The sequence below is a fragment of the Panthera tigris genome, chromosome B1 (assembly GCF_018350195.1).
Source record: "Panthera tigris isolate Pti1 chromosome B1, P.tigris_Pti1_mat1.1, whole genome shotgun sequence".
In the NCBI taxonomy this organism is placed as follows: Eukaryota; Metazoa; Chordata; class Mammalia; order Carnivora; family Felidae; genus Panthera; species Panthera tigris.
Genome location: NC_056663.1, coordinates 81562241 through 81584950, shown reverse-complemented (window position 1 = coordinate 81584950; position 22710 = coordinate 81562241). Strand labels below are relative to the sequence as shown.

Here is a 22710-nt window from a genome sequence, read left to right as displayed (position 1 = left end):
ATCACATACTGAGTCAAAGATCAGCCCTCAACAAACACAAAAAGACTGAGATTATACCATGCATATTTTCAGACCACAACGCTATGAAACTTGCAGTCAACCACAAGAAAAAATTTGGAAAGATCACAAATACATGGAGGCTAAATAATATTCTCCTAAATAATGAATGGGATAACCAGGAAATTAGAGAAGAAATAAAAAATAGATGGAAGCAAATGAAAACACGACAGTCCAAACCCTTTGGGATGCAGCAAAGGCAGTCCTAAGAGAAAAGTATATTGCAATACAGGTCTACCTCAAGAAGCAAGAAAAGTCTCAAATATACAACCTAACCTTAAACCTAAAAGACCTAGAAAAGGAACAGCAAATAAAGCCTAAAGCTAGTAGGAGAAGGGAAATAATAAAGATTAGAGCAGAAAAAACAATATAGAAGCAAACAAAAAAACAGATCAACAAAACTAACAGCTGGCTCTTAGAAAGAATTAATAAAATTAATAAACCCCTAGCCAGACTTCTCAAAAGTAAGAGAAAGGACCCAAATAAATAAAATCACAAATGAAATAGAGATAACAACCAATATCACAGAAATACAATTATAAGAGAATATTATAAAAAATTATATGCCAATGAACTGGGCAATCTAGAAGAAATGGAAAGAGAATATCAGAATAGAATGATTACAAGTAATGAAATTGAATTGGTAATCAAAAAACTACCAAAAAATAAAGTCTAGGACCAGATGGATTTACAAGTGAATTCTACCTGGTATTTATAGAAGAGTTAATACCAATTCTTCTCAAAGTGTTCCAAAAAAGAGACATGGAAGGAAAACTTCCAAACTCATTCCACAACGCCAGCATTACCTTGATACCAGACAAGACAAAGACACCACTAAAAGGGAGAATTACAGGCCAATATCCCTGATGAACCTGGATACAAAAATTCTCAACAAGATACTAGCAAGTCAAATTCAACAGTACATTAAAAGAATTATTCACCACGATCAAGTGGGATTTGTAGGACAGTAGAAAGAAATTCCACTTGATCATGGTTCATTATTGGCTCAATGTTTGCAAATCAATCAACATAATACACCACATTAATACAAGAAAGGGTAAGAACCATATACTCCTCTCAGATGCAGAAAACCCATTTGAAAAACTAGCATTCATTCTTGATAAAAACCCTCAACAAAGTAGGGATAGATGGAACATACCTCAACATCATAAAGGCCGTATATGAAAGACCCACAGCTAATACCATCCTCAATGGGGAAAAACTTGAGAGCTTTTCCTATATAGTCAGGAACAAAACAAGGATGTCCACTCTCACCATTACTATTTAACATAGTGCTGGAAGTCTTAGCCTCAGCAATCAGACAACAAAATGAAATAAAAGGCATCTAAATTGGTAAGGAAGAAGTCACACTTATTGCAGATAACATGATATTCTCTGCAGAAAACCTGAAAGACCCCACCAAAAAATTGCTAGAACTAATACATGTATTCAGCAAAGCCACAGGTTATAAAATCAACATACAGAAATCCACTGCATTTGTATACACCAATAACGAAGCAGCAGAAAAAGAAATCAAGAAATCAATCCCATTTATAATTGCACCAAAAACCGTAAGATACCTAGGAATAAACCTAACCAAAGAGTTAGAGATCTGTATTCTGAAAACTATAGAATGCTTATGAAAGAAATTAAGGAGGATGCAAAGAAATGGAAAAACATTCCATGTGCATGGATTACAAGAACAAACATTGTTAAAATGTCTATATTACCCAAAGCAATTTACACATTCAATGCAATCCCTATAAAAATACCACTAGCATTCTTCACAGAGCTAGAACAAACAATTCTAAAATCTGTATGGAACCAGGAAAGACCCCCATATAGTCCTGAAAGACCCCAAAGCAATCCTGAAAAAGAAAACCAAAGCTGGAAGCATCATGATTCCTAACTTCAAGCTGTATTACAAACCTGTAGTCATTAAGGCAGTATGGTACTGGCACAAAAACAGACACATAGATCAATGGAACAGAATAGAAAACCCAGAAATGGACCCACAACCATAAGGTCAACTAATCTTCAACACAGCAGGAAATATACAATGGAAAAAAGACGGTCTCTTCAACAAATGGTGCTGGGAAAACTCGACATCAACGTGCAGAAGAATGAAACTGGACCACTTTCTTACACCATACACAAAAATAAATTCAAAATGGATGAAAGACCTAAATGTGATGCGGGAATCCATCAAAATTCTAGAGGAGAACACAAGCAGCAGTCTTTCCGACCTCAGCTGGAGCAATTTTTTACGGACACGTCGCCAGAGGCAACAGAGACAAAAGCAAACATGAACTATTCTCGGACTTCATCAAGATAAAAAAAAAACTTCTGCATGGCAAAGGAAACAATCAAGAAAACTAAAAGGTAACCTACAGAATGGGAAAAGATATTTGCAAATGACATGTCTGATAAAGGGTTAGTATCTAAAATCTATAAAGAACTGATCAAACAAAGATAATCCAGTTAAAAAATGGATAGAAGACATGAATAGACACTTTCCAAAGAAGACATCCAGATAACTAACAGAAACATGAAAAGATGCTCAACATCACTCATCACCAGGGAAATACAAATCAAAACCACACTGAGATATACTTCACACCAGTCAGAGTATCTAAAACTAACAACTCAGGAAACAACAGATGTTGGCAAGGATGTGGAAAATGGGACCCCTCTTGCACTATTGGTAGGAATGCAAACTGGGGCAGCCACTCTGGAAAACTATATGAAGGTTTCTCAAAAAGTAAAAAATAGAACCATCCTATGATACAGTAATTGCACTACTAGGTATTTACTCAAAGGATACAAAAATACAGATTGAAACAGGTACATACACCTCAATGTATATAGCAGCATTATCAAAAATAGCTAAACTATAGAAAGAGCTCAAATGTCCATCAACTGATGAATGGGTAAGGAAGATGTGCTACATATAGACATTGGAATATTACTCAGCCAGCAAAAAGAATGAAATCTTTACATTTGCAATGGCGTGGATAGAGCATGATACATGCTAGGTGAAATAAGTCAGTCAGGGAAAGGCAAATACCATATGATTTCACTCACTGTGGAATTCAAAAAAGCAAAACAGATGAACATAAAGTGGGGAGGAAACAAGGAGAGAGAGAGGGAAAGTCACCATCAGGGACTCTTAATGATAGAGAACAAACTGAGGGTTGATGGAGAGAGATGGGCGGGGTGTGGGCTAGATGGGTGATGGGTAATAAGGAGGACAGTTGTTAAGATGAGCACTGGGAGTGGGACATAAGTGATAAATCACCGAATTCTATTCCTGAAACCAATATTGTACTGTATGTTAACTAACTATAATTTAAGTAAAAATTTAAAAAATAATCAGCTAACATAACAGAAGGTTTGGGAGGGCCCCAAGCCCTCCATAGGGATGATCACCAGATGTCCATGGACAGCTCAGAAAGAAAACCCACATGAACAGGTATGTATTAATTTTCATGGAAGATGCTTTATAGCTTCCATCATATTCTCAAAGGAGTCAGAACTTCCCCCCAGTTATACACCACTGTTCTGAAGAAGTGTCCTGAGATGATAGAATTAAAAGAGAAAATATAAATACCTACATGTATATAGCAAACCATTCAAAACTTTGTGGCTTAGGGGCACCTGAGTGGCTCTGTGAGTTAAGCATCGGACTTCAGTTTAGGTTATGACCTCTCGGCTCATGGGTTCAAGACCTGTGTCAGGCTCTATGCTGACAGCTCAGAGCCTGAAGCCTGCTTTGGATTCTGTGTTTCTGTCTCTCTCTGCCCCTCCCCCGCTCATGCTCTGTGTCTGTCTCTGTCTTTCAAAAATAAACAAACATTAAAAAAAACTTTCTGGCTTAAAAAATAATCATTATTTTATGAATCTGGAATTTGGGCAAGGCTCAGAAGGGAAGTTCTACACAGCATCAGGTGTGACAACTTGACTTGAGATCTAATGGATCTGCTTCCAAGATGATTCACTAATATGGAAAGAAAGCTGGTACTGGTTGTTAGATGAGAGCTTAGCTAAGGCTTTGACCTTTGATTCATTTTTTCATGGGCTTCTCCATTTGATGTGGGTTTTCTCACAGCAAGGCAAATCGTTATCACATAAAAGAGAGAAAACAAGGCAGAAGTTATACACATTTTATGACTTAGTATTAGAAATGACAGTGTCATAATATCTTTACCATCAAGCAAGAGATCCACAAGGGCCTGACCCATTTCAATTGAGGAGACACAGATGCCATGTCTTGATTAGGCAGCAGCAAAGTTGTAGAAGAGCATGTGTATTAGAAAGTAATATTGTGGGCATACTGGAAAATATAGCCTGCCTTAAAGATGTTCAAAGAATTAAAAGAAAACATGAGCATAATGTGGAAAGATGAAAAATACTTTTTTAAATGGAATTTGTGGACATGAAAAACAATCTGACACAAGAAATTCACTGGATGGGATTAACAGCATTTTAAACACTGCAGAAGATCATGAACATAATGATATAACTCTAGAAACTCTCCAAAATAAACCATAGAAAACAAAGAGCTCTCATCCCTCATTAAAATAAATAGAATAATAGAGGTGCCTGGGTGGCTTAGTCTGTTGAGCAACTGATTTCGGCTCAGGTCATGATCTCGTGGTTCATGCGTTCGGGCCCCACATCAGGTTCTATGCTGACAGCTCAGACCTCTTTCTCTGACCCTCCCCCACTTGCACTCTGTCGCCCTCTGTCTCAAAAATAAATAAACATTACAAAGTAAATAAATAAAATAAATAAACAGAATAATAGTATAAGGCAGACTAACATGTATGAGTCCCAGGGGGAAAAAATGGGGTAAATAGAAAGCATTTGAAAAAATTGTAGCCAAAATTTTTCCAAATTTGATAAAAACTACCCACAGATTCAAGAAGGTCAATGAACTATAAAAGGATAAACATAAAGAAATCCATATAATGATAAGTCATAATCACACTGCTTAAAAAAAATAGTGATAAAAAAATCTTAAAAGCTGTGGTGGGGACATGGGGAGACACATTAAATACAGAGAAACAAAGATAAGACAACAAACTTCATATCAGAAATAATGATGAACAGCATCTTTAAAGTGTTAAAGGAAAGAAACAACCTAGAATTCAATACCCAGTGAAAGATATTTTTTAAATGAAGACAAAACATTTTCAAACAAAAGCTGTGAGAATTGATCACCAATAAATTTGCATTATGAGTAATGTTAAAGAAAGTTCTTTGTTTTCCTTTAGAAGGAAAGACAATACCAGACAGAAATGTGAATCTATGAAAAAGAATAAAGAGCACTGTAAATGATAAATATGTGCGCAAACACAAAACATTTTTCACATTTAAAAAGTTTTCTAAAGATACTTTAAAACAATATGTTTTGAGCTTTGTAACAAATGTAGAAATAAAGTAAATGACAATAGCAGCATAAAGGAAAATGTGAAAATAGGAGTAAAGAGTAGTAAGATTCTTGTATTTTATGTGAAATGTTATATTATTTGAAGGTAGACTGTGATAAGTTGAAGATGCGTATTGTAAATCTCAGAGCTACTACTAACATTCTAAAACTTAGCATTAGACAAAGAAAGACATCACTTAATAAGCTAATAGTAAAGATCAATAAAATTGATAAATCTCTAGCTAGTCTGACCAGGAAAACCAAAAAGAGAAATGATAAAAAATATCAACACCAGGTATAAAAGAAAAGATAGGGGCACGTGGGTGGCTCAGTTGGTTAAGCCCCTCCTGCCCCTGCGCACCTTGCCAATCCACCCCAGCCAATATGCCAGATCCCCAGCACCACAAGCCTGGCAGTGTGCAAGTAGCCCAGATGGGCCATGCCACCCCACAGTGAATCCTGCCCCTAAGAGAGGGGAAGAGAAAATACACACCAGTCTGACTGTGGCCACAGCGGTGGGCTGGGGGCAGACATCAGGTCTGACTGCGGCCCCACCCACCAACACAAGTTATTCAAGACAGCACAGGGGAAGTGCCCTGCAGTTCCTCACCACTCCAGAGACTATCCAAAATGACGAAATGGAAGAATTCCCCTCAAAAGAATCTCCAGGAAATAATGACAGCTAACTAACTGATCAAAAACGATTTAAACAATATAACAGAAAGTGAATTTAGAATAATAGTCATAAACTTAATCGCTGGGCTTGAAAACAGTATAAAGGAAAGCAGAGAATCTATTGCTACAGAGATCAAGGGACTAAGGAACAGCCAGGAGGAGCTAAAAAATGCTATTAATGTGCTGCAAAATAAAATGGAGACGACCACAGCTCAGACTGAAGAGGCAAAGGAGAGAATAGGTGAACTAGAGATAAAATTATGGAAAAAGAGGAAGCTGAGAAAAAGAGATAAAAAAAATCCAGGAGTATGAGGGGAAAATTAGAGAACTAAGTGATGCACTAAAGAGAAATAATCTATGCATAATTGGTATTCCAGAGGAGGAAGAGAGAGGGAAAGGTGCTGAAGGTGTACTTGAAGAAATAATAGCTGAGAACTTCCCTGATCTGGGGAAGGAAAAAGGCACTGAAATCCAAGAGGCACAGAGAACTCCCTTCAGACGTAACTTGAATCGATCTTCTGCATGACATATCATAGTGAAACTGGCAAAATACAAGGATAAAGAGAAAATACTGAAAGCAGCAAGGATAAACGTGCCCTAACATATAAAGGGAGACCTATAAGACTCGTGACTGATCTCTCTACTGAAACTTGGCAGGCCAGAAAGGAATGGCAGGAGATCTTCAATGTGATGAACAGAAAAAAAGATGCAGCCAAGAATCCTTTATCCAGCAAGTCTGTCATTTAGAATACAAGGAGAGATAAAGGTCTTCCCAAACAAACAAAAACTGAAGGAATTCGTCACCACTAAACCAGCCCTACAAGAGATCCTAAGGGGGATCCTGTGAGACAAAGTACCAGAGACATCACTACAAGCATGAAACATACAGACATCACAATGACGCTAAACCCATATCTTTCTATAATAACACTGAATGTAAATGGACTAAATGCGCCAACCAAAAGACATAGGGATCAGAATGGATAAAAAAACAAGACCCATACATTTGCTGTCTACAAGAGACTCATTTTAGACCTGAGGACACTTTCAGATTGAAAGTGAGGGGATGGAGAACTATTTATCATGCTACTAGAAGTCAAAAGAAAGCTGGAGTAGCCATACTTATATCAGAAAAACTAGACTTTAAATTAAAGGGTGTAGGGGCGCCTGGGTGGCTCAGTCGGTTGCGCGGCTGACTTCGGCTCAGGTCATGATCTTGCGTTCCGTGAGTTCGAGCCCCGCGTCGGGCTCTGTGCTGACAGCTCGGAGCCTGGAGCCAGTTTCAGATTCTGTGTCTCCTTCTCTCTCTGACCCTCCCCCATTCATGCTCTGTCTCTCTCTGTCCCAAAAATAAATAAACTTAAAAAAAAAATTAAAAAAAAAAAATTAAAGGGTGTAACAAGAGACGAAGAAAAGCATTATATAATAATTACAGGGTCTATCCATCAAGAAGACCTAACAATTATAAATGTCTATGCACCGAATACGGGAGCCCCCAAATATATAAAACAATTACTCATAAACATAAGCAACCTTATTGATAAGAATGTGGTAATTGCAGGGGACTTTAACACTCCACTTACAGAAATGGATAGATCATCTAGACACACGGTCAATAAAGAAACAAGGGCCCTGAATGATACATTGGATCAGATAGACTTGACAGATATATTTAGAATTCTGCATCCCAAAGCAACAGAATATACTTTCTTCTCGAGTGCACATGGAACATTCTCCAAGATAGATCACATACTGAGTCACAAAACAGCCCTTCATAAGTATACAAGAATTGAGATTATACCATGCATACTTTCGGACCACAATGCTATGAAGCTTGAAATCAACCACAGGAAAAAGTCTGGAAACTTTCAAAAGCATGGAGGTTAAAGAATACCCTACTAAAGAATGAATGGGTCAACCAGGCAATTAGAGAAGAAATTTAAAAATATATGGAAACAAACAAAAATGAAAATACAACAATCCAAACGCTTTGGGATGCAGCGAAGGCAGTCCTGAGAGGAAAATACATTGCAATCCAGGCCTATCTCAAGAAACAAGAAAAATCCTAAATACAAAATCTAACAGCACACCTAAAGGAAATAGAAGCAGAGCAGCAAAGACACCCCAAACCCAGCAGAAGAAGAGAAATAAAGATCAGAGCAGAAATAAACAATATAGAATCTAAAACAACTGTAGAGCAGATCAATGAAACCAAGAGTTGGTTTTTTGAAAAAATAAACAAAATTGACAAACCTCTAGCCATGCTTCTCAAAAAGAAAAGGGAGATGACCCAAATAGATAAAATCATGAATGAAAATGGAATTATTACAACCAATCCCTCAGAAATACAAGCAATTGTCAGGGAATACTATGAAAAATTATATGCCACCAAACTGGACAACCTGGAAGAAATGGACAAATTCCTAAACACCCACATGCTTCCAAAACTCAAACAGGAGGAAACAGAAAGCTTGAACAGACCCATAACCAGTGAAGAAATTGAATCAGTTATCAAAAATCTCACAACAAATGAGAGTCCAGGACCAGATGGCTTCCCAGGGGAATTCTACCAGACATTTAAAGCAGAGATAATACCTATCCTTCTAAAGCTATTCCAAAAAATAGAAAGGGAAGGAAAACTTCCAGACTCATTCTATGAAGCCAGTATTACTTTGATTCCTAAACCAGACAGAGACCCAGTAAAAAAAGAGAACTATAGGCCAATATCCCTGATGAATATGGATGCAAAAATTCTCAATAAGATACTAGCAAATTGAATTCAACAGCTTATAAAAATAATTATTCACCATGATCAAGTGGGATTCATTCCTCGGATGCAGGGCTGGTTCAACATTTGCAAATCAATCAATATGATACATCACATTAATAAAAGAAAAGAACCATGTGATCCTGTCAATTGATGCAGAAAAAGCATTTGACAAAATTCAGCATCCTTTCTTAAGAAAAACCCTCGAGAAAGTCAGGATAGAAGGAACATACTTAAACATCATAAAAGCCATTTATGAAAAGCCCACAGCTAATATCATCCTCAATGGGGAAAAACTGAGAGCTTTTGCCCTGAGATCAGGAACACGACAGGGATGTCCACTCTCACTGCTGTTGTTTAACATAGTGTTGGAAGTGCTAGGATCAGCAATCAGACAACAAAAGGAAATCAAAGGCATCCAAATTGGCAAAGATGAAGTCAAGCTTTCACTTTTTGCAGATGACATGATATTATACATGGAAAATCCGATAGACTCCACTAAAAGTCTGCTAGAACTGATACATGAATTCAGCAACGTTGCAGGATACAAAATCAATGTACAGAAATCAGTTGCATTCTTATACACTAATAATGAAGCAACAGTAAGACAAATAAAGAAACTGATCCCATTCACAATTGCACCAAGAAGCACAAAATACCTAGGAATAAATCTAACCAAAGATGTACAAGATCTGTATGCTGAAAACTATCGAAAGCTTATGAAGGAAATTGAAGAAGATATAAAGAAATGGAAAAACATTCTGTGCTCATGGATTGGAAGAATAAATATTGTTAAAATGTCAATACTACCCAAAGCTATCTACACATTCAATGCAATCCCAATCAAAATTGCACCAGCATTCTTCTCGAAGCTAGAACAAGCAATCCTAAAATTCATATGGAACCACAAAAGGCCTGAAATAGCCAAAGTAATTTTGAAGAAGAAGACCAAAGCAGGAGGCATCACAATCCCAGACTTTAGCCTCTACTACAAAGCTGTAATCATCAATACAGCATGGTATTGGCACAAAAACAGACACATAGACCAATGGAATAGAATAGAAACCCCAGAACTAGACCCACAAACATATGGCCAACAAATCTTTGACAAAGCAGGAAAGAACATCCAATGGAAAAAAAGACAATCTCTTTAACAAATGGTGCTGGGAGAACTGGACAGCAACATGCAGAAGGTTGAAACTAGACCACTTTCTCACACCATTCACAAAAATAAACTCAAAATGGATAAAGGACCTGAATGTGAGACAGGAAACCATCAAAACCCTAGAGGAGAAAGCAGGAAAAGACCTCTCTGACCTCAGCTGCAGCAATTTCTTACTTGACACATCCCCAAAGGCAAGGGAATTAAAAGCAAAAATGAACTATTGGGACCTCATGAAGATAAAAAGCTTCTGCACAGCAAAGGAAACAATCAACAAAACTAAAAGGCAACCAACAGAATGGGAAAAGATATTTGCAAATGACATATCAGACAAAGGGCTAGTATCTAAAATCTATAAAGGGCTCACCAAACTCCACACCCAAAAAACAAATAATCCAGTGAAGAAATGGGCAGAAAACATGAATAGACACTTCTCTAAAGAAGACATCCAGATAGCCAACAGGCACATGAAAAGATGCTCAACATCGCTCCTCATCAGAGAAATACAAATCAAAACCACACTCAGATATCACCTCACGCCAGTCAGAGTGGCCAAAATGAACAAATCAGGAGACTATAGATGCTGGAGAGGATGTGGAGAAACGGAACCCTTTTGCACTGTTGGTGGCAATGCAAACTGGTGCAGCCACTCTGGAAAACAGTGTGGAGGTTCCTCAAAAAATTAAAAATAGACCTACCCTATGACCCAGCAGTAGCACTGTTAGGAATTTATCCAAAGGATACAGGAGTGCTGACTCATAGAGGCACTGTACCCCAATGTTTATAGCAGCACTCTCAACAATAGCCAAATTGTGGAAAGAGCCTAAATGTCCATCAACTGATGAATGGATAAAGAAATTGTGGTTTATATACACAATGGAGTACTACGTGGCAATGAGAAAGAATGAAATATGGCTCTTTGTAGCAAAGTGGATGGAACTGGACAGTGTTATGCTAAGTGAAATAAGCCATACAGAGAAAGACAGATACCACATGTTTTCACTCTTATGTGGATCCTGACAAACTTACCAAATTTCTCATGGGGGAGGGGAAGGGGGAAAAAAAAGGAAAAAAAAGGAAAAAAAAAAAAAAAAAAGAGAGAGGGAGGGAGCCAAAACATAAGAGACTCTTAAAAACTGAAAAAAACTGAGGGTTGATGGGGGGTGGGAGGGAGGGGAGGGGGATGATGGGCATTGAAGAGGGCATCTTTTGGGATGAGCACTGGGTGTTGTATGGAAACCAATTTGACAATAAATTTCATATATTAAAAAAAAAGAAAATAAGGGAGAAATGCAATAAACTATTCACTAATTGCACAACTGCCTTTTTACAAAGATGTCTGAGTGCTGAAACCACAGTGCTGCCACAAGATAGGTCCTAGTGTTCATCTGTTAACTAGTACTTTTTAAAAACCTAATACTAATCAACAGAGATGACTGAGCAGAAAGTATAGACATTATAAAACGCAAATTGAGGGACATTCATTAACATAACTGGTCTAGGGGCACCTGTGTGGCTCAGTCAGTTAAGCCTCCAACTTCCACCCAGGTCACGATCTCATAGTTCATGAGTTTGAGTCCTGGATCAGTCTCTGCAGTAAGGAGCTTGCCTGGAATTCTCTTTCCCTGTCTCTCTGCCTCTCCCCCACATTCTGTCTCTCAAAATAAATAAATAAACTTTTTAAGAAATGTATTAAAAATAAATAAAACTAAATAACTGGCCTATTATCTTTAAAAGTGCCAAGATCATGAAGTTAAGAGTGAAGAAATGTTCCAGATTAAAGGAGACTAAAGAGACGTGACAACCAAATTGAACCTGTGATTCAACTCTACTGGCACAATTGGTAGAACAGGAATGGGGCTGTAGAATTAAATGTATCAATGTTAATTTCTTAAGGATGTATTATGGTTATGTAGGAGAATGCCTTTGTTTATAGGAATGACATACAAAAACAGTCTGAAGAGCTGAAATATATATTGGTAACTTACTCTGAAATGATTTAGAGGAAAAAAACTTGTACCATACTTGCAACTTTTCTGTAAGTAGGAGATTGTTTCAAAATTCTTAATCAACTTCCCTTTTTGTAAAATACTTGTTTAAAAATGTGTTCCTCGAGGCGCTTGGGTTGCTCAGTCGGTTAAGCGTCCAATTCTTAATTTCAGCTCAGGTCATGACCTCACAGTTCATGACTTCAAGTCCAGCATCAGGCACCACACTGGCAGTGCAGAGCCTGCTTGGGATTCTCTCTCTCCCTCTCTCTCTGCCCTTCCCTTGCTTGCATTTTCTCTCTCTCTCTCTCAAAATAAAAAATAATAAATAAAAAAATAATATTAAAAATTTTTAATAAAATAAAAAAAGAAAAAGTGTTCCTCAAAACCTTGGGTTTCCCTAGTGACATCAAGGGCTGAGTTAAGCAGGGAGGGCCTTAAGTTACTGAGTGTTTTAATAAGCTTGAGAAACAGCTGGATACTAATTACAAAATGTTTTTTAAGTCTAGACTGCTAGATCACATCCACCGTCTGTAACTGCATAGGGTGTGGCCTGAACAAATTACTTAATTTTTCTAAGTTTTAGTTTCTTCATCTGTAAAATAAGAAAAATGATAGTGCCTACAATTACAAAGATATTTGGAGGACCACTTAAAAATGATAAATATCAACAACTATTTAACGCCTGATAAATTTCACAGATTTTTTTTTAATTATTTGTTCAATATGCTAGCCTTCCATATAAAATTGTATTTGTAAAAAAAAAAAAAAAAGCCTGCTCTTCTAATATAATACAATTAAATTAGGACATTCATTGTATCAGTTTTAAGTGATAAACTTTGTTGTCATGGAAAAAATTTGCTCTAGGCTATACAGTATAATGGTTAAAAGCACAAATTCTCAGGTCAGAGCACTTGCCTTCAGTTGCAATTCTGCCACTCATTTGCTGTGTGATCTTGGCAAGTTAATTTATCTAAGAATAAAAATAGCTGTAGAGCAATAACACTACTAAGAATTTATCCAAAGGATCCAGGAGTGCTGATTCATAGGGTCACATGCACCCCAATGTTTATAGCAGCGCTATCAACAATAGCCAAATTATGGAAAGAGCCCAAATATCCATTAACTGATGAATGGATAAAGAAGATGTGGTACATATATATAATAGAATACTATTCGGCAATGAAAATGAATGAAATCTTGCCATTGCAATAATATGGATGGAACTGAAGAGTATCATGCTAAGTGAAATAAGTCAGAGAAAGACAGATATCACATGTTTTCACTCATATGTGTAATTTGAGAAACTTAACAGAAGACCAGGGGGGAAGGGAAGGGAAAAAAAAAATAGTTACAAACAAAGAGGGAGGCAAACCATAAGAGACTCTTAAATACAGAGAACAAAATGAGGGTTGATGGCGGGGGAGGGGTAATGGGTGATGGGCATTGAGGAGGGCACTTGTTAGGATGAGCACTGGGTGTTGTATATAAGTGATGAATCATGGGAACCTACTCCTGAAGCCAAGAGCACACTGTATACAGTGCATGTTAGCTAACTTGACAATAAATTATATTTAAAAAAAGAAAAAAATTGCTGTAGAGGTTAAATGAAATGAATACATAAGGCTTTTTAGCAAAGTATCTGATATTTTTAGTCTTTAAAAAAATATTAGGTGCTGTTTTTATTTCTGGCATGTACATATTTAATACACAAGGGCAATAGTTGGTATACTACACCCCAGTGGGTGAACTCTGCCCACCTCCTACTTTTGTAAGATCAAGTTTATTAGAAAAGCTAAACTCAGCCAGTATGTATTACCTGTGGCTGTTTTCATGCTATAATGGCCTGAGTAGTTGCAACACAGACCTGATAGCCCACAAGGCCTAAAATACTTATTATCTGGATTTTTCATAAGAAATTTGCTAATCTAGGGGCGCCTGGGTGGCTCAGTCGGTTGGGCGGCCGACTTCGGCTCAGGTCATGATCTCACGGTCAGTGAGTTCAAGCCCCGCATCGGGCTCTGTGCTGACAGCTCAGAGCCTGGAGCCTGTTTCAGATTCTGTGTCTCCCTCTCTCTGGCCCTCTTCCGTTCATGCTCTGTCTCTCTCTGTCTCAAAAATAAATAAACGTTAAAAAAAATTAAAAAAAAAAAAAAAGAAATTTGCTAATCTATACCCTCGGTGAGAAAAACACACTAAAAATACAATACCATAAAATGTTAAAACAGATGATACAAGTGGAGAAAGATAACCAAGTTACTGGTTTCCATGTGTCTCAATAAATTCAAAGCAACTGAAAAACATATGGTTATTTTCCTTTCCCCAAAAAAGTAAGCATTTCAAAACTGAAAATGTCCTTCGAGGTTCTAAATTAAAACATTTGTTTTTCCAAATGGAAATACAAATCTGAGAATGAAATGAATAGTCTATACCTAAACAACTTACTATTATCACTCCAGGTGTATTCACTGTGATGCATTAAGGCATTGCATTAGGTCATAAGCAAAGCATATTTTTCCGAAATAAATCAGACATGAAAAGTATATTTACGAAATCTCCATGTAAAAGGACCTGTGTAAAGTACCATAAAGAATTCACAAAAGACAAGACAGGGTAAACTTAAAACACAATCTAAATAAGCAGAAAAATAATCTCAAGGCGTATAAAAACCAGTTAAGTGCATTTCACCATAATTTCTATATTTCTTTAATTTTTTTGTAAATAAAATAGATTACTTTGTCCACTTAACCTACACAAATAGAAAAATCCAAAAATGTATTACCTGAATTGGATGTTTACTAAATGAGGCTGGGAGCCATCTGATTGCCAGTAAGTTTCAAGATTGTCATCTCGTAACTGATCCACTCCAAATCCTAAAACACAAGTGACAGTAAGTTCTCATGAAAAAGAAAGACCTATATATTCGAAATATAAAATTACCATACACATTTGTCCAGAAAGTTTGATAAAGAGGATGGTCAATACTCTAAACTTTAAATTAGAATTCTTCCATCTTCTTAAGAAGATCTCAACTCTTAGAATATCATTTGCACACACAAAATGTTACATTAGGGCCAACTGTTCTTGGTTGTTGGCTTTAATTTTTAAAGAATATCTCCTAAATAAACTCTAAATACAGCATGTCTTCAAATCCAGTTTTTTATACTTTCTACAAGGTGGTAATAAGACTGATCCTCATGTCCTACAAAATCAGGTTTTATTAAGTTCAAGATGCCATACATCTTTCTTGTGACAAGAAAAAGGACACCTTAGAAATATTTTCAAAAATCACATACATTTTGAAGTCAAGTGTTTCTGATCAACATTCTGATTAGTCAAAAATTAAATTTGCCGAGAATTGCATATCTAGCTATTCTAGATAACTGAAGTAAAAATAACCTGTATTGCTTTTTGATTAAAATCATAATAATGCATACTAATTACAGAAATAATTTAATGGTAAGGTGTGGATGTTTCAAAAATATTTAAGAGAAATTGATTTAATTTACATTTTAATTTTTTGAGTAAGTAGTATAATTCATTATAGATCAAATTCAAAAGGTACAAAAAACAACATGGTGGAAAGTCTCTATCTCCCCCACCCCCACCATCCAGTTTCCCTCCTCAAATATAATCAATGTTATCAATTTTTTACATACTTTTTCACACATACTATACACATATATAAGCAAATGCATAATTCTTTTTTCCCCGCTGCACAAATAATGGCATATGATAAACAGCTCTACACTTTGCTTTTCTTTTTCACTTAAATTATCTGAAAGATTCTTCCATATCAATAATAATAATTAATAATAATAACAACAGCAGCAGCAGCAAATACCGATATCACATTCACTATGTGCCAGGTACATTCTAAGCATTTTATATGATTATATCATGTAATGTTTATTTAACTCATATAGTAACTCAGTTAACCTAAGCAGCTCCCACATTTTTTAAAGGTTATACAATATCTCACTGTCTGGAAGTGTAATAATTATTTAACCAAACCCCTATAGGGTACTTAGACTGTTTCCAATGTTTTCCTATTACAAACAACACTGCAGTAAACATCTACCTATCTAAAATCTTCAAATGCATATCAGTATTTCTGGAGGATAGACTTCTAGGAATAGAACCCTGGGTCATTTGAATTTTTAATTTGATAAATATTGCCAATTTCTCCTCCAAAATGCATCCTCACCAATAATGTACAAGAACATATATTCCTTTATGTAACCAGTAAAACTTGTGATATTCTGAAATCTTTATACTAGATTTTGAAGACTTAGTATAAAAACATTAAATATCTCTATTTAATAATTTATTATATATTGATTATATATTGAAATAATTTTGGATATATGGAGATGAAATAAATTATGAAAATTGTATCTTTTTAAATTTTAATAGGGGTACTGGATAGTTTTAAATTACATACGTGGTTTGCTAGATTTCTCTTGGATAGCACTTCTCTGTACTCATGCTAAAATGAAATCATTCTTTTAAGTATTTGCTAACCTGATAGGTAAAAACTTATTATTTCAAACTTTCATTGATCATTTATATTTCTTCTTATAGAAAACACCTATTCATAACCTCCTATATTTTCATTGCACTTTGGTCCCTTTATTGATTTATAACTCTTTTACTATTATGGATATTAACCCTATGTCTGTTCAATGTGATCCAAATATGCTCTCCGCAGTCTGAGATTTATATCTTAAATCTTCATACGCTGCATTTACAGTATATACTAGTGAATAAGAAAGGTTCTTCCAGGGGCGCCTGGGTGGCTTGGTCGGTTAAGCGTCCGACTTCGGCTCAGGTCATGATCTCACAGTCCGTGAGTTGGAGCCCTGCGTCGGGCTCTGTGCTGATGGCTCAGAGCCTGCAGCCTGTTTCAGATTCTGTGTCTCCTTCTCTCTCTGCCCCTCCCCTGTTCATGCTCTGTCTCTCTCTGTCTCAAAAATAAATAAACGTTAAAAAAAAATTTTTTTTTAAATAAAAAAAGGTTTTTCCAGAGAAAATAATTTTTGCATTAAATTCTGAAGTACTAGTAAGAGTTAACTAGGTAAACAGGTAGAAGGGCAAGGTTAAAAACCATTCAATAAAGAGAAAAACACATAATGGCACAGAAAAGGAAAAGTGGAACCTATAGGAAGCAAAGGTAGCTTTTGGTAGCTAAGGCTACACATTGGGTTGCATCAGGAAATGAACCAGAGACATATGAAAGGAGTCAGATCATACAGACTCTTATGTACTAAGATATGAAGTATAAATTATCTTGAAAAATATGCCAACCTACATAAGAATTTTTAACAGGTAAGTTATATGATCAGGAAATAATCAGATCAGAATCTTCAGATAGATTCTTCATTGCCAGGGAGGGAGAAACCCATCCTAAGTAATCAAAACTCCAAGTGATGATGGTCTGAATTCAGACAGTGACCAAGATAAATGTTAAAAAATAGCTTCCTATTGCACCAAAGAAAATCTTAAAATATAAAAACTAGGTTCTCCATTACTCACTCTGTAACTCTTAGATCTGTGCTGTGCAATATGGTGGCGACTAGCTGCATGAGACTATTGAAGAAATATGGCTAGTTCAACTTGAGATTTTCTATAAGTGCAAAATATATATTGGTTGAAGACTAGTATGAAATGCAAACCATCTCACTAATAATAAGTCTAGTTATCTTGAACTAAAAACATATTATTACATTGGCGTGCCTGGGTGGCTCAGTCAGTTAAGCATCCAACTTCGGCTCAGGTCACGATCTTGCAGTTTGTGGGTTTGAGCCCCGCATTGGACTCTGCTGATGGCTCGAAGCCTGCAGCCTGCTTCAGGTTCTGTATCTCCCTCTCTCTCTGCCCCTCCCCCACTTGTGCTCTGTCTCTCTCTCTCTCTCAAAAATGAAGAAACATTAAAAATTAAAAAAAAAACACCATATTATTACAATTAGTTGCACCCATTTCTTTATCCTTTTTAATGTAGGTACTAGAAAAATTTAAGTTACACATGCAACTTGCATTATATGTCTTTTGGACCATGCTGCCTTAGACCATGCTTCTGTTCTTTCTTTATATGTTATTTCTAAGCCTAATTCAGAATATTCAGTTCTGCAAATTATAAGATAAAAAGTTCTTTTGGTACTAACATAAAGAGTTCTTAAGTTCTAAATCCCTTTTTCTTCTTGTCAGTTTATGAGTTCCCTAAAAGAGGATAACTCAATTACAGGACTCTTCCTTAAGAGCTCTACCGTTAAATGTTCTATTGATTAAAAGACCTTTTGTCACATAATTTATTTTAGCTATTTGGTTTAGCATATTTATTTAGCAGTTTTTCTTTCTCTTTCATTTCACAATTTTACAAGTGTGTGCTCAAAGAATTTCACAAAATGGTGTTTTTTCTTAACAAGTAAAATAAACATTAAACAAAAAACCTGAATAACTTATCCAGAATAAGAGGATGTCCTGTAACTCAAGACTAGTCATTGTAAGTGTCTTTCTAATTGATATTGCTTATGAAACTCTAACAGTATAACTAAGTAGGTACACTCTCATCAAGAATTAATCAGTCTAAATCTTTACCTCTGGAATACTAAGTATGATTATCAGCTTCTAGTTCTTCAAAATATGTCTCACAAACAGAACCTCTTACAAGCATCTGTTTATGTGCCAGTGCCATAGCTCATAGAGTAAGCTTCTTTTCCAAAGCTTCCCATTCAGGGTTGTATCTGAATTCTTTTAGTCCAAACAAAAGAACCAAAAGACAGACCTGTGATAACTGCTTTGATAGGTATCATGATAATGCACTCAAACAATATTATCCAGAAAAAAACTTTCATATGATGTAGTGATTCATAAGTCGGTGGTTCACAGTATGGTCCCTGGACCAGCAGCATCACTGCTATCTGGGAACTTATTAGGAAATCTAAACCTACTGCATCAGAAACTTTCAGCATTAACCTGTTTAAGAGTCGGTATTTTAATAAATCCTGTAAGTGATTACTATGCACGCTAAAATTTTAGAACTTTTATGGCAAGTCTACTCAACTTGGGCACTACTGATACTGTGCACTGGATAATTCTTTCAGGAGCAGGGGCTATCCTGTGCATTTTAAAATATTTAGCAGCATCTCTGGCCTCTACTATTTGTCAGTCACAATCTTCCCCCCCAAACCAGCAGTTGTATCAATCAAAAACATCTGCAGATATTACCAAATGTATCCCTAGGGGGTAAAATCATCCCCAGGTGAGAACCACTGCTCTAAGGAAAAGAAAACTAGCATTCACCTGTGGTTACTGTTATTGTTTAGTAAATATCTACTCTTCTCTACCCATCCTCCAGGAGAACAAAATGATTCTACACTCTAGTCATAGTGGAGCTTAATCATGACTTGTTTTGGTCAACACAATGTAAATGAATGTGACACAAGCAGAGGTTTTAAATGTGCTGGCAAGGTCTAACTTGGCACCCTTCTAAATGTTGGCACCCCACTAAGACATTGTGCCTGAACACATGGAGCAGGCCTAGACCCAAGTCACAGCCTACAGCCAAGCCATAGCCAAGCAAAAAATAAATTTTGTTATAATATGCCACTGAGAGATTAGGCTTGTTTGTCACAGACCATTAGTGCAGCAAGAGCTGACTAACACAACATCAATAGATGAGATACATTTGAGTAGCCCAGTTTAGATTGCCTCTAGGAGTAAAACAGCCATTTTTACCTCAAGCATCTCTTTTAACACAAATCCTTCCACGTTTGCCAGGGTGCTATTATAACTGGGGCATATGTGTTGACTCTGAAGACACAAAGATAGATAACACGTGGTCTCTGTGGAATTCATTTATCTAATGCACTATCTATGCTGTGACTATTTACATCTAAACTAATTAAAAATAAATAAAATTTAAAATGATTTTTCAATAACACTAGTCACATTTAAAGTATTCAACAGAGAGGTGCCTGAGTGGCTCAGTCAGTTGAGTGTCCGACTCTTGATGTGGCTTAGGCCGTGATCCCAAGGTTGTGGGATCGAGCCCCACATCAGTCTCCTTGTTGAGCATGGAGCCTGCATGAGATAACTATCTCTCTCTCTCTCTCTCTCTCTCTCTCTCTCTCTCTTTTTCTCTCTCTACCCCTCTCCCCTGCTCATGCTCCCACTCGCTCTCTCTCTCTCTCTCAAATAGAATAATAAATAAAAAATAAAGTACTCGATAGCTACACATAACTAGCAGCTACCTCCCTGTACAGCCCAATATGTTCCATTGGCCAGCACTGAGGAACTGAAGCAGATAAATTACAATATAAAGAGTTAAGTGCTATAATAAAGAGAAGGAAAAAAAAACACAAAAAGCGGTGGCTAAACAACATGCTACTAAACCACCAATAGGTCAACAAAGAAATCAAAAAGGAAATTTAAAAATACCAGGAGACAAAGGAAAATGGAAGTGCAACAGTTCAAATATTTGGGACGCAGCAAAACCAATTCTAAAAGGGAAGTTTACGGAGATAAAGGCCTGCCTCAAGAAACAAGAAAAGTCTCAAATAAACAATCTAACCTTACACTTAAAGGAGCTAAAAAAGAACAAAAAATAAAGCCCAAAGTTAGTAGAAGGAGAGAAATAATAAAGAGCAGAGCAGAAATAAATGAAATAGACTAAAAACACAATAGAAAAGATCAATAAAACCAAGAGCTAGTTCTCTAAAAAGATACGCAAAATTGACAACCCTTCAGACTCATCAAAAAGGAAAAAGAGAGAAAGAGAGGGAAAGGGCTCAAATAAATAAAACCAGAAATGAAAGATGTAACAATGGACATCACAGAAATATAAAGGATTGTAAGAAACTACTATGAAAAATTATATGCCAACAAATTGGACAACCTAGAAGAAATGGATAAAATTTCTAAAAACATATTCTTCTAAGACTAAATCAGGAAGAAATAGAAAATCTGAACAGACTAGTTACTCATAATGAAATTCAAATGGTAATCAAAAAACTCCCAACAAATGAAAGTCCAGGACCAGATGGCTTCACAGACAAGTACCACCTTTTAAAGAAGAGTTAATACCTATTCTCCTCAAACTATTCCAAAATATAGAAGAGGAAAGAAAACTTCCAAATCCATTCTACAAAGCCAGCATTACCCCAAAATCAGACAAAGATGCTGCCAAAAAAGAAAAAAAAAATTATAGGCCAATATCCCTGATGAATATAGATGCAAAAATTCTCAACAAAATACTAGCAAATGAAATTCAACAATATATTAAAAGAATCATTGACCACAATCAACTGAGATTTATTCTAGGGATGCAAGGATTATTTAATATCCACAAATCAATCAACATGATATACCACATTTTAAAAATGAAGGAATAGGGGATCCTCAGTGGCTTAGTCGGTTGAGTGTCTGACTTCAGTTCAGGTCATGATTTCCTAGTCCGTGAGTTTGAGCCCCGTGTCAGGCTCTGTGCTGCCAGCTTGGAGCCTGGAGTCTGCTTTGGATTCTGTGAGTCCCTCTCTCTGCCCCTCTCCTTCACTCATATTCGGTCTCTGTCTCTCAAAAATAAATAAACGTTAAAAAACTAAAAAAAAAAAAAAAACTAAAAAAAAAAGGATAAAAAAATATGATCATCTCAATAGATGCATAAAAAGCATTTAACAAAGTACAACATCCATTCATGATAAAAACTCCCAACAGAGTGGGTTTAAAGGGAACACACTTCAACACAATAAAAGCTATATATGAAAAATCCATGGCTTACATCATACTCAATGGTGAAAAACAACTTTTCCTCTAAGATCAGGAACAAGACAAAGATATCCACACTCACTTTTATTCAACAAAATAAATCCTAGCCACAGCAACCAAATAAGAAAAAAGAAATAAAAGGCACCCAAATTGGTGAGGAAGAAGTAAAACTGCCACTATTTGCAAATGACAAGATGCTGTACGTAGAAAACCTTAAAGACGGCCAAAAACTATTAGAACTAATAATGGAGTCAATAAAGTTGCAATACACAAAATTAGTAAACAGAAATTTGTTGCATTACTGTACACTAATCAAAAAGTAGCAGAAAGAGAAATTAAGAAAACCATCTAATTTACAATTACATCAAAAAGAATAAAATATCTAGAAGTAAATTTAACCAAAGAGGGAAAGACCTGTATTCTGAAAACTATAAGACATTGATGAAAGAAACTGAAAACGATACAAATGGAAAGATATACCATGTTCACAGACAGAAAAAATTGATATTGTTAAAATAGCCATACCTCCCAAAGCAGTCTACACATTCAGTGCAATTCCTATCAAAATACTAATAGTATTTTTCATTGAACTAGAACAAATAATCCTAAAATTTGTATAAAATCACAAAAAGGCCCTGAATAGCCAAAGCAATCTTGAGAAAAAACAAAGCTGGATGTATCTCAATCCCAGATTTCAAGCTATACTACAAAGCTATAATAATCAAAACAGTATGGTACTGGCACAGAAATAGACACATAGATCAATGGAACAGGACAGAGAGCCTAGAAATAAATCCACATTCATATGGTTAACTAAACTATGACAAAGGAGGCAAGAATATACAGCGGGGAAAAGACAATCTCT

The 22710-nt window shown here is 36.0% G+C and overlaps 1 protein-coding gene across 3 annotated transcripts in view; it reads right to left on the bottom strand.

Annotated features, from left to right (window-relative positions):
* ANAPC10 (anaphase promoting complex subunit 10) overlaps window positions 1-22710 on the bottom strand; it is a 102803-nt gene that overhangs the window by 62551 nt on the left and 17542 nt on the right. For all 3 annotated transcript variants that reach the window (XM_015541921.2, XM_015541920.2, XM_007091772.3), the window contains exon 3: window positions 14863-14953. In XM_015541921.2, the coding sequence (XP_015397407.1) occupies window positions 14863-14953 (91 nt within the window). The remainder of the gene's footprint in view (window positions 1-14862; window positions 14954-22710) is intronic.